Below are 14121 nucleotides of genomic sequence, written 5' to 3'. Positions count from 1 at the left end.
ATTGGTAAAAAAAGAGGGAAATCTTAACTTGAAAAACACATTTGGAATATATGGGTTATCTTCTCTCTAAACAGGTGGGTAGGTGCCCAACTGCCTGCTGGGTATGCCTTGGTAATTTGGAGATCACTGTTGATGGACATGACATTATTTGAGCAAGTCATTGAAACACAGAAGAAAGCTGATATGCAGTAGCCACGGGTACTGGGGTGTCCACACTGTCAATTCCCAATCCTTGATTTCATAGCCTTGGCTGACAGTCTGGTAAGAAGGTTTGCTATATCATTCATTCTCCCTCTCATATTAGAAACAGATCTGGCTAACTATCTGATATGGCAGACCCAATCCTGGCATGGAATCAATCCTAAAATTCTTCTTGACAGCTTGCTTCTCTCTGTGCCCAGCATAAGCTGGATACAGCAGTGCATCTTGCCCCTGAAATTCAAATTGCTAGCTGCTTTCTTTTTCTGGGAGGTATCTTACAAAGATGATTGCAGTTACAAGCACACAGAACACACTCCACACTGGTTTCAAACGACCAGTTTCTGAAAAACACAGACCAAGCATTTCTGTCACCCACAGCAGGAACTGCAAAGCAATTTATTTTCATCAACTTCATCTTATTAAAAACACTCAACAAAAATGCACTGACATGTTGTATGAAAAATAAAACAAATTGAAAGACAGGGAGCATTTACAAGGTTATTCATTTTTTGCTTGCCACCTAGGAGCATCAGATATAATAATGGAAATGAACAGGGGAGAGCATTTGAAAAAGATTTGTGCCTATGACAAGTCAAGGGACACAGAGAAGCACAGAGACGATGTATTCTGATCTGACAAAGCCCCCAACGTGACGTGAGTGAGAAAGACGACAAACACATTCCTCAGTGGTTGAGTGCAATAAAGAAATGCTGCAGGGATCATTCCCTAAGCACTATGTGGCTAAGTTGCAGCTAGGATTTGTGAGTTCAGATTTGCAGCTGTTTATCCACCAACCCTATTCCCTCTAGTATCTTACTGGGATTTTTAGGATAGCCCCCAACTAGGAGATTTTCTGTTAAACAAGGGCATAATTCAGCACCTGCCCCCATCTCTGTGCAAGCCAATGTTCTGCTGGCACATTGCATGGCACAGTAGTAGTACATTTGTTCTTTCCAAACAGGCCAATAAGAGGTATTTAAACATTTCCAAGTGTTGCACTGGTTCTAAGGAACATTATTCCACAGCTGGAAAATAAGGCATACAGACACTACATCTTTCCTGAATCCATGGCACAGAAAAGAATCCAAATCTCCTGCGTTCACATCAGCATCTAAAATCCTTTAATTTGGCAAAGTGCTATAGGATTGGAAGTATGCCAATGCATCTCTTGGAGGATCAAGGAGAAGGTAAATAACACGTAACCTGTAGGGGAGAAAAACACTGGGAAGCATTTTCATGAGTCTCCCTTCCCTTTCATCTTTCCCAGATATGACAGGTTTTCACTTCACTATAGTACTACTTTTCCAATTTATTCTAAGCAAGCAAGCAAATTCTGAAAATCCCAGAACAGTAACCAGAACTTCTCTCCTATTACCTTTAGAGATTAAAAACAATTTATTGGTGAATGAACTTCCAGGGTTTTTTAATCCTGCATAAGATTGACAGCATCAGTCTTCCTTCCCATTGTAAAAACGTAAGAAAACTTGCTCTGTAATAGCCATTGCAAGGAGGTTCAAGGCAAGGAAAGACCAGTCTCAGGCAGGCAGCATGCACACAACATGCTGTGATAATACAGCCAGGACCTATGGTAGGACAAAGGACTCTGTAAGAGCAATTAGCTCTCACATGTTGCATGCTCTGGACATGCACCAGCTCTTCTGATCTTTGCATTTCACATGAGAGAAGCAAGTATTAACAAGCTTTAACCTGTTCTTTACTGATAGGGAACTGTGAAGCCAAGTGACTTGTCCAGGGTTACAGTCACCCAGTATGAGAGCTGCGATTAGCACCTGCAATCCCTTGTGCCTTCCACTCCATGCTGCCCCCAACACCAATTTCCCCTTTGCCTGCTAGGACACTGGAAAAGCCAGAAAACATCAGGGTTCTGCAACTCCATATGAAGCCAAGGGCATGTTAAAAATAAAGTCTCGATCTTTTTTCCTCACTAGATATATTCTGTAGGAGGTTGCAAATATTTTCACAGGCCACAGCTTGCTTTCATAAAGACACCAAGGTCCACATCTGGCATTAATATCTCATGTCCCTGCAACAAGCCAAGACATGAAACTAAAATCTCTAGTTAAATTTCAGTGCTTGAAGGAGAAAAGACTTTGGTATTTAAAAGCAAAGAAGCTGAATACTAAATATATGAATAATTGTGTTGATTGGAGAGAAGCAGAGAGATTGCATCCAGCAGCATTATATCTATTCCCTTTGCCATTTTCCATCTGCATCCCATCATCACCACCTTCTCAATAACAGATTCTGAGCTCCTCACCTCAAATGACCCACTACATATCATCAGAGATGCAAGCTGAGAATAATCCTAGGCTTTTTTCTTTCTTTCTTTTTTGGTTCATTTTATTTATTCGTTCAGGATCCAAAAGACTAAAGTAATAAAAACCTTAAATATATAGCAATGGAGGGATGATTTCTGGATGTGAAAGACATGGAGTAGCCAAGATGAATGCAGAGAAATGTGGTCTTAGACACCTCAGATTCCATCTATGCCAGGAACCAGCACCGACTCCAGACCTCTCTAATTTGCAGTAGCCTTCCCATGGTTGACAGTGGCTTATTCTGTAGCCTAGACTAGAAATTTAACAAAAACACACTCTGCCTCTCCTCCTCCTTACCTCACCTTACCTTGTCAGTATTGTAGGGATCACAAGATGCGAGAGTCCACCAGTTTTCACGTTTGCAAATTTAGACACTCAGATAAAAAGTCAGTATTTTCCTTTTTTCCCAAATAAACTAAGATGTTGGTTTTCACTTCTAACATCTTTGGTTGTCCTATCATCAGCTCAAACACAACAAGGCTAAAACAAAGCTCAGTCTGACAATCTCTTTACACTTTTTCCTTTCTCTGTTCCTAGGGACAACACTGCTTGTTTGATTATGGTTCAGGCTTGTAGTGCTGATGTTACCTTTCACTGAGCCTTTCTTCAGGTCCCTACACTTTGGGTGTACTGGTATGTTGTAGATGTTTTCTTTATTATATCTCTAAGATAATGGTTTTCCTATCCATCCACATAGCTAAAATTTCATGTTTAATTTTAGCTGGATACCTTTTATCTAAATTAATTTTTCATCATCATCATCATCATTGTATCATTTACTTTGATAAATGCATTCTTGCTCCAGTTTTGGTGATTCAAAATAGATACCAGACCATCACCAAAGTATCATTTTCTTAGCTTTCCACTTTGACCACCCTTTCCATGCCTCCACCATTCTCCTTTTTTTACACTTTATCTAGCTTCCTTAATTTCTAGATACCTTGGAGTCCCTTCTGTAACCAATCTAGGATCTCCTCCCTGGCCTTTGTGGTTGACTTCTGTCTCTGACCAGCCTTCAAAGCCAGCTTGCGTCATCCACTTCTTAAATACCCAGGCAAACAATTGTGTACTCTCACAACATCCCATCTACACTTAGAAGAGCATCATTCTTAATGACACAGCTACATGGTCAGTTTCCTTCAGCTCTTTCCTGAAGACTGGTCTTTACTGTGATGCTTGGATGTCCAGCAGCTTGGACTTCCCATTTGCAACAGTCACTCTGTGTGTTGGATTGTAAACTGGTTGTGTCCCATTCTTGTCCAGTGCCAGCACAGCAAGGACTTCTCCATGACCAGGCAGATTACTGTTGCACTACACTCTTATGAAGACATTATTTAAAACGGCAAAAAAGACACTTTTCATTATTATTTCTCCTTTCCCTCAGGTGCACTATGCCACAATTTCTTAAAAGCTGCCTTTGCTCAAGCCCTAGGGAGCTTTGAGAAATAAGTCAGAGAGCCCTCACTGAGGCAAGGCAGCTAGATGCTACCTCCAAATCAGGATTGTAACTAAAGAAACAGGCTGGCTCTGAGCAATGCCTAGAAAAATGCTGTTAAAAAAAGTCTAACTGGCACAGAGAACACCAGAACCATGCACTACCAGGTATTTCTGGCAAAATGACAAAAAAACACCCCAAAAACCAGAAGCTAACAAACAAACAAAAAAAACTATCCCAAAAAACCCAACAAAAAAACCAACCAACCAACGAACGAAAAAAACCCAACAAAAAAACCCAGCCAAACAAACATACCAGTTATCATCTGTAAAGAACGAAAAGCTGTCTTTTAGCCAGTAGCAAAAAAGGTGTGAAACACTAAAATTCTTGCCAGATAGGATTGCCTGCAGCAGCCCATCAGTAGGTATGTAGCTCTTGTTTTCTCAGGACCATTTACAGGACACTAACAGCTACACCAATTACATATTTATTATTATAAAAGTGTTAAATGGAGAGATCTCTAGATGAAAGCTCATGCTGAAACACAAAGTATTTCAGGTATGTATTATAAATGCAAAAAAATAAGATTACCAAGAAACACTCTCTAATGCTTTAGGAATGGAAGCAAATTCACACATCTTCTTGCTTTGGTCAGGCAATAGAAGGCTTGTTCATCATTGCTTGCAATTAGCTGTCTGTTAGGAGACCAGTTAATAATTTATTTTTTATTAAATGATATGATATTTACATATGTAAAGCACAGTCTTGCTTAATCTAAACAAGTAGGTTGGTCTTGTATATATGCCTGAATGTGCCACTGGGTACCATCACACAGCACTGGGCAATGTCCTACAACTTTTGCTATGACAGAATTAGCTGAGATATCCATGTGGCACTGGCCAGTTTTTAGGATGCACGACTTCAACCATGCACTCCAACAAGTTGCAAAACCCAGATGCAGTTACATAGAAAGAGATACACATAAAGACACAAAATATCAGGCAGGAATCTCCACCATTACGACAGGTAAGTCTTTAGTTCTCTTCTGTCCTGATGTTTGCTGTGGCAACAGTTGTAAAATTCTCTTAAGTTTTGCCACAGCATCAAACAAAAACTGAAACTCCTTTTGACCAATTCAGTTGAGAGCTAGAAAGCTGAATACATTTCAAAGGGATCTGTCTAGAACAACAGGTTGATGAAGAAAAGCCTCTAGAAGAAAAAAGACCTGGTGATTCTCCCTCCAAGCTACCACCCTACTTGCAAAATATCCTTCCATACATGTATATGGTTGAACATACCTGTAGCAGGGAAGAGGTTAAAAGTTGCCCAGGCTGACATGCTCAGTAGCTCTTTGACAGCTTTTTCTCTGCACTGTTTTCTATTGATTAAATAATCTCTATCAGATATTAAGTCCCTTGTTATTGGCACAGCCTATAAATTATTCAGAAGTTATATAAATTCGTATGGCGGGCATGAATTTTTAAATCCTTATTTGGCACTAGGCCAGAAGCTCTGTATTATTTTTTTTCCCCCTTGCCTGCAAGAAAATGTGCATGTGTTAGATTTATTTTTTCTAAAAGACAATTTTAACTCGAGTTTGCGTGTTTGAATGGATATTATATTTGATTGCTGGTTACATTTGGTCATGAACAGGTTGGGGCTTTTGGGGAAAAGAGGTAGTAAGAGATTTATGCTGTTGTGCTCTGTACCTTTGATTTATTTGGGATGAAAGGTGTTTTGAGCAGTGCCCTCATGGTGTGTAATCAGTATGCCAAGGTACTGCAGCAGCTATCCTATATGGACACATGATATGGTATGGATTTAGCCAGAGGGATCCTCAGCACAGGATGGGTAGAGCTGAGACAACACCCATCAGGTCACTGCTGCAATTCTGCTAGTGACTATATACTTTGGGGCTTTTTTCAGAGCTAAGTGGCCTTTGCTGTAACAACCAGGGCCCAGACTCACAACAACGAAGTCTAAAAGAGAAGTTAGGCACAGGAATATACTGTGGCTCTGAAGCTACATCTCACAGAATTGCTCATGTCACAGAATTGCTCCACTATGGGCCTGTTTTCCCCAAGCCCAGCATCATGGCCTGGACAGTATCCAAGCACACATGTCAGGCAGTGAGCAGAAGATGGAGTCAGGCTTTTGAGTAGAGCTTATTAAGACTGTGTTGCACAGGGTGTGGCATTAATTCCCATCCTCACCTCTGCAGGCCCTGCTTTGTGCCTGGCTGGTGTCCCTCTTGTGAGTGGTGACACCCACGCCACTGCCCTGGCTTCTGGGCAGCTCCTCGTCTCCAGGCCCACCCTGAACTCCAAACCTCATGTGCACTGGCTCCACTACCACTGACTGGCTTTCTTCTGGCTACACGTGCTTGTGATTCCAGACAGCCCTAAAACAAGTCAACAGCAGAAGACAAGGGGTCGATGTAGCTGGTTAGAAATATTTTCCTCAGTTCTAATCAAGGCTCGGGTAGAATGCTAGTCTGCCTTCCAATCCTATTTTATTTTCTGTCCCTGTATTCACACCACCTGACATCTCACAGCCTCACTCCCAAGAAGAACATCTACCATGAAATTAATTTTCAGCACTGGGCCTTTGGAGCCACTCTGACTTTCTGAACTCTCCTTCTGCCTTTAGACAGGTTTCCCTGAAGATGGATTGAATGCCAAAGTCTTGGCCTGCCACTAACAAGAATAATACACAGCACCTTTTTTTCTCTTTTCTGCATCCTCTGGCCTCTCACAATTAGTTTTCAACAAAAATAAACAGAATTACAGGAAAGCCCTGCAGGAGAGGACAGGCAGCTCAAAGGCCTCTGCAGACACCACCAGAGCTGCAAGTCCTTGACTCCTGCTGTCAGCTGATTTTGTATGAGCCAGAAACATGAGTTGTGCACGGGTAGAAGGATATTTTAATTTTCTCATCTGGCTCATTGTGATGCACCTTCACCTCTGAAATCAGGAGGTGGTGTGTTGTGTATACTGCAATGAGATTTGGGCACTTGCCCAGTCATAGCATCGTACTGATGAAAGATGGGAAAGGCATTTCTGTTTGAAAAAGATACTGAGGAATGCATGCTACACTTCAGAGAACAATTGTCTGGTGTCCACTCCTCTCAAAACAAATTCTTGCTTAAAATGCTTATCAAGTTGGATGACATAGAGATTTAAAATAAATGCTGCCACAAAATTTGAAATCTTAATGTGAAGATTTGAAAATCATTCAACATAAATCTACACATATATACAGAAATAACTGTACACATCTCGACACAGAAATTTACAGATATATATACAGACATCAATGGAAAGGGAATCAAGAAATACCAGTATAAACATCTGAAATAAAAGGGCATGGAGTGGTCTTAGTATGTTTTTTTTTTCTATTTTATTTCCACTGCCCAGCAAGCCCCTGACAATTGAAACTAAATAGTTAATCAAATGAGATCAAAACAGATAAGGCCACCCCTGTTGGGAGTTCTGCAACAGAACTGTATCAGTTAGCTTTATCCCCTCTGGAAAGGGAAGTTCTGTCTACTGTAGACTGTATGATGGTCCTTAGCTTGCCATGCTAACAGCTCCTCCAGCACTGGAACAATTGCTTTTCTGTGATCAAAAGAAAAGCTGAATATACTGCATAAAACACAGGAAATAAAATGCAGTAAACATATATATCTGATATTTAAGAATAAAGCATAAGATTGCTTCCTGGAAAACACTGGAACCAGTAACTTCACTCATGAAGGACTGGACTTTGCATGTTTCCTTTTCTCTAATCCTCAACAAGTCTGCTAACAACCTCCTGCTCATTCACAGTGGTTGACAGTGCATGAACTCCATCTTCCTCTCCAGTTGCCACACAAACTCTGTGTAGGGTCAACTCAGCAAAGACTTTTTCTATACAGAGCACAGAGAAGAGGATTATCCCCCAGGTTCACACTGTTCATCTGCAATGCAGAAATGACCACAGGAGTGTGTCCCCTCCAGTATTAAAGAACACACAAAAAACTTTGTTATTATCTGTTACTGCCTTGCTCCTTCTCTTAGTTCATTAGAACATCCCCATTCCTGGAAGTTTTCAATGTCAGCTTGGGTGGGGCTCTGAGCAACCTGGGTTAATCAAAGGGTTCCCTGCCCCATGGCAGGCTGGCTGGAACTGAATGATATTTAAGGTCCCTTCCAACCCAACCTACTCTGTGATGATTCTATGATTTGTATTTCCCTAAAATTCCTGACTGTCTGCACTTCCTCAGTAAAAATGTCTGGTGCACACACAGGTTTTGGTAACCCACTGATCATTCTGCATACCAGGCCACTTTGTCTCATTCTTGATCTTTAAAAAGGGAGGATGATTCCCCGTTCTTGGCTGTTTTGTCTATTGACATTATACGATGGGAAAGAGGGAGGCATTGATTGTCTATAGTTATTTCTAAATTATCTATTACTGTGGACTCCCAATCTTGCTTGAAGGCCATCAGTGTGATCATACAACAAATATGAAATAATTCAACTGTCAGTAATATTGCTCGTTTAGCCACCATAATATATATCTGAGGCTGCATATCACTTACAGAGAGTCACAACGCTGCTGTATTTTCCCCTACACACCTAGATGTGTAGTCCACAGTCTTACAAAATAAGACAACTCCAAATGATGGATAAAGAGATGGAATGATAGAGTTCATAGCTATCTCCACCTCTCCAGCTACCTTAGCAAAAAGAACCCTACCAAAATAAACAGAAAAAGACTGCTTGGCTAACATAGATATGCTAACTGATTTTTATTATTATTTTTAAAAACTCATTCTCAGTGTTAAATAAACTGTGGAAAAAGGATTTGATTCATGGTTGCATTAGGCATCTATTCAACCAAAGCCCCTTGTCACAAATTAAATCATAAACTAAAAGTCAAACATGATTTGTGAAATTAACATTTATCGAGGAAATACTCCCCAGCGCTGCATTGTGATTAGTCTCTGGCTTCTGAAATATCACCCATAATTCATGAGCTCTTCTGAAATCATGGCACTATTGCTAGTGCTGGGATGGCATGCATGATGGAAAGGTGCTGCCACAACCAGACAGCAATCCCTTTTCTGATGCTGGTGAGAACCAGAGGTCATTGTGTCTTATTATTTGGGAAAGTACATGCATACACACTTCTCAGCCCCCACGCACTTGTAACACCTCACCCCTCCACAGGCACTCTCTTCCACCTCTCAGATTTATCAAAGGCCACAGCTGTTTCTAATTTTGAACACAGAGGCTTGGCAGAAGCTCTGCATTGTGCCCTTTCTTTAAAACGGCGACTAATAAAAAATGAAACTTAATTAACAGTCATTGGTTCTTTCAGAGTCAGTGTCTTTCTGCAGAGGGATTCGGTGCCTTTGCAGGGGGATGCAGACAGCTTAATCTTACAGGCAGAGGAGCTACATCACAAAGCAGACTTAGTGATTGTTAAAGGCTAAATGGTCATTGGCAAAGCATGCTTTGGAGCCTGATGTTTTTCAGAAGCCAGGATATCCAGCCATAGCTTAAAGATATGGGATGCCTTCCTTTTCAAGGTGATTTTCATCAGGGAGATGTTTCCCTGCCAAAAAATCCAGTATTTTTTCTAAATAATAGCGTAACACCATCCCCACTCCTCTGAGTACTAGATATTTTTCACAGGGAGCAAAATAGCCCCCAATCTTATGGGCTAAAGAAGAAAAACTCAGCTTCTGGCTTCACAGGCATTCAAAGCAAGAAGAAAGCTTCAGCACCTCTATAGCCCATCCCCTCGTGGCCTTCCTTCTCCATGTATTCATACACTGTCACCACTGCTCAAGTGTACTACACCTGCCTGGAACACATCAACACATCAGCTGTTTGCTGTGTTCCTGCAGGAGTGTGTGTTTGTGCATGTATAGCTAGGATTACACAACACAGAACCCAAGATCACAAAGAGTATTCCCTCTCTCTCAGTCTAAAGAGGGGTCTCATCCTTTCTTTAACCAGAATACAGAGGAAATGTCCTCTGCCTCTCTTTACAGGATTAAAGGAGAATATACTCCATGTAAAGCCTGATTTCCCCTCTGTTACCCTTCTGCACACAGGGCAGGCTGTGTTAGATCTGGGCCTCTGTCCTCATCTGTGGCAAACAGGGGTTCATGGAGCCATGGCCATTTATGCCACTGAGGACAGAGCATTCAGCGTGCATCTCTGAAAACATCTGAGCCAGCCTCCACCCAGTGCCTGCACGAGCTCTTTCTGGCAACTGCATTCCACCACGGATGGCAGGCTCTGCCCCAAAGGAGGAGGGTGAATCCACAATAAATTACTGCCTGCTCCACTAAGCTAACCCTTAGGCAGAGAGGCCTTGCTTCTCAGAATAGGAATTCATTGCTCCAGTAACAAGACTGGCTGAATAGTCCATGAGGGACTGTCACCTCCATTCAACACACTTTCTTCTGGATAAACACTCATTCCCTTCTTCTGTTGTGACACTAAAACGAGGTCACCAATGGATGGTGGCTTTAAAAAACTGTTTAATCTTTTTTAACCACTCTCTTCTACCTGTAATAACCTGTTAAAAAGCTGGAAATAGCACAGTTCCCTACTGGGTCACCCTTTTCTATTTGGAGAACATTGATTTTTTTTCCTGTTGTGCCAAGATTAATGTGGCCTGTTTGTTTGACAACAGATACAATGTATTTAGTGCCCTAAATCAAGCTAAAGTGATTGTCTGTGGACAACACACCTGTCTGGCACCGGTAATGATGTGGGAGAAAAAAAAATCTTAAAAAAAATCTTTGCTAAATAACTGGCACTGCAGAACCATCAGGAGATTACAGTGGCCCTTAAAACAAAAATCTGTTGTTGACGAGACAAATATAAAATTTTTTTAGTGAGAATTGAGGGTTTCAAATTTAAAATTTTTTTAGTGAGAATTGAGGGTTTCAAATTTAAAATTTTTTTAGTGAGAATTGAGGGTTTCAATGAAAACTATTAGGCAAAAAGAAGGTTATCCAAATTATCCACTCTAAGTCTGTTACAGCTTTGATTCAAAATGGTTCCAGATCTTACTGGTACAAACCTTCCTTCTCTCTTGCTATTTATAGAAAACATTGGTTTGTCCTCTTTCTTCTACTTTAACTAGGAAAAGAAAGAGCATATAAGTAAAGGCTCACTCCAAGAAAGGTACTGAGGTCCTGGAGCGTGTCCAGGGAAGGACCATGAAAGGTCTAGGGCACAAGTCCTGTGAGGAGCAGCTGAGGGAGTTGGGATGTTTAGCTTGGAGAAAAGCAGGCTCAGGGGGTACCTTATCACTCTCTACAGCTCACTGAAAGGAGGCTGTAGCCAGGTGGGGGTCCGTCTCTTGTCCCAGTTAAAAAGTGACAGGATGAGAGGAAATGGACTCAAACTGCACCAAGGGAGGTTTGCATTGGATACTGGGAAAAATTTTTTCACTGAAAGGGTGGTCAGGCATTGAAACAGGCTGTCTAGGGAAGCGGTGGAATCATCATTCCTGGAAGTGTTCAAAAAACATGTGGATGTGGCACCTGGGGGCATGATTTAGTGGTGAATATGGTGGCAGTAAGTTAATGGTTGGACAATGACACATTTTCCAACCTTAATGATTCTATGATTCTATGAAAGTACAGACAAGAACACGAGAAAAGCCAGGGAAATAATGAGGATTCTTTCCTCATCCAAATACCAAATATCCCACAGACACTCCCAGAGGGTGAAAACACACCTGTTCCATTTGTTCAGAAATGTTACCAAGTTCCAAAACCCTGATCTCCCTCCCTTCCTTCCTCCTTCCCTTCCCCCTTCTCTGGCAAAAGCCAGTAATACCTACAAATATTTTTTATTTTCGTAAACATCATGCAGCTTTAAAACGTGGGGATGTTCTATCAACTTCAGGATGGCTATTTCCCGCTCCACCTAGAAGAAACAAAAAGAAACAGAGAAGATTAGAAGCTTGGTTTTAGAATACATTAGATATTGTCACACATTTTCTTCCCATTTATCCATTTTCCACTCCTCTTTATATGCAGAGGACATGGAAAATTGTAACAATGTATCTTATTTAGCACTTCTACAATTTAAGAAAAATTCAATTTATTCAGCCTTAGCACTCCCTGCCCTGCAGAACTGAAAACCAGCAAAATTTCGAGGTTGAAAGAAAAGTCCCAAATCTACCAAAGAAAATTAGCTGTGGGAGTTATATGAGCATTCAAGGCTGTTCCTGCCTCACAATCCAAAGCCAACAACATATTCTCAAACTACAGAAACTCTAAGATGTCAGCTAGGGCTCTCCTGACCTCCCACAGCCACAGATGTGGCTGCACTGTGAACAATTCTAATGTTAGAAAATCCCCATCCTGAAGAACTTGCCATGCATGCAGGGGAGAAGACACACAGCAGTGTGATTTTTTAGCTGCAGAACTGAGGTGCAGAAATGGAAAGAAATATAAGAAGTGACATAAGAAGTACAAGGCACAACAAGAAATTAAACCAGATTACTGGAGACACAGTGTTCAGAGCCTTAAGCGCAAGACTGCTTTCCCTCAATTCCCAGTCTGCCCAAGTATGGCTAGCTCCAAGAGCATGTTTCCAATGCTGAGTTAACAAGTTGTGACTAAGTCCCTGTAATTAGTGCAAGCCCTGCTCTCACCCCAAATTCGTATCATGACCACTAAGGGTATTCATTAGAGATGGAGTCAGTGTGATTCCTCAGCTGTTAGCAAAATTGTTCTGCTGCTCGAAACCACACCGTAACTGCTCTGATTTGACCTAGGCCAAGTCGAAGGGAGTTAATGTAGCACTGTGGAGATTGTAGATAAGTGAAATAAACTCTGCAACAAAATGTGGTCTAAGCATTGCACAGTCGGCCGTGACAAATTTCTAGGAACCCACAAAGGCAGGAAAAAGACCTAAGGAAGTAAACAAAGACAACTAGGTAGGATTTTTTCCAGTCCTTCAAATAACTGATTGTCCTAGAGCTGCTACCATGAACAAATGACAAAGCCATCCCTTAATATCTCCCCTGCAGGGATCAGATGAGTAATTAGGAACTGGCCCAGTACACCTTTAGTTCTGGATGTCCTTTAACCTCCTGAGAGAACATCCTCTGCTAAGCCTGAACATAGACAACTTTACCTGAACACCAGTAAGGTACTCTGCAGGAAATTAGAAAGTGGCAGTTTTCAGCACTGTGAAGAGGAGGATTTCCCAGCATGTTGGTTATCACCCCACATCTCTCTTCCTCTACAGCACCACATAAAACCAGCAAAAACAACTTTTGCACTACATCATACTTAGCCTTCCTCACTATCAGGATGGAGGAAAGTGTATTTATACATGTGCCAATCTCAGTCTTTCAAAGACACTTATTCCTCACTGCAGAGTCAAAAGTCATCTGAGAGATTCCACTTCCACACTCGGGATGTCTGGAAATAGCTCCTTCAGAGAAGTGGGGAATGTATTCTAACATGTATGTACACAGTTCAGAACTGCCAGAACTGCCAGGAATTCAGTGATACACAGTGCTTGATGGTGGCAGCTCTGTGGGTGTTAACTTACTCATGACCAGCACTTTGATGAAAGCCACTTATACAGACAGGAAATAAAAGTTGGGTAGATTTCAGCTGTACAGCTATTTCGCCACAAACCCAGGGGGTAGCTAGTTTATTCCATTTTTGCCTCCTCTTCAAAAAGACCTGTTACTCTTCCCTCTTACAAGATATGCACTGATATTTGCAGAGGGCTTGTTCAGCCCTATAATTGATAGAAGTTGGATATGCTTCAAAAACGAGGAAAAGCAAAACAGAAGAAGCACCCACTTTTATAACACTCTTCCAATAGTACTGAGATTCACCATCAGCAACATGTACTGCAGCATGTGAGCATTGCACTAGCTATGACAAGGATAATCCAACCCCTATCTTCCTGCTGGGGGATATCCTGCCTATGAAAGACAAAATTTCCTGCAGATGGGCTGTCTAACTGCATTGGTGATTCACTTCTGAGAAACCTCTCGGTTGGTTCAGTGACAACATAAGTTCAGACCGAGTGAGTGGTGGATAGCAGCACCCAGTCAGGGTCCTGCTTGGTTACTGTCCAAAAGCATGGGAAGAGGAAGTGACTT

General features: G+C 41.5%; 1 protein-coding gene across 8 annotated transcripts in view; it reads right to left on the bottom strand.

Moving 5' to 3' along the window:
* Positions 1–14121, bottom strand: part of BRSK2 (BR serine/threonine kinase 2) — a 309427-nt gene that overhangs the window by 94842 nt on the left and 200464 nt on the right. For all 8 annotated transcript variants that reach the window (XM_085062816.1, XM_085062817.1, XM_085062818.1 and 5 more), the window contains exon 3: positions 11830–11915. In XM_085062816.1, the coding sequence (XP_084918942.1) occupies positions 11830–11915 (86 nt within the window). The remainder of the gene's footprint in view (positions 1–11829; positions 11916–14121) is intronic.

This window comes from Lichenostomus cassidix, chromosome 5 (assembly GCF_008360975.1).
Source record: "Lichenostomus cassidix isolate B80296 chromosome 5, HeHo_3.0, whole genome shotgun sequence".
NCBI lineage: Eukaryota > Metazoa > Chordata > Aves > Passeriformes > Meliphagidae > Lichenostomus > Lichenostomus cassidix.
This window is presented reverse-complemented; position numbering and strand designations above follow the sequence as displayed.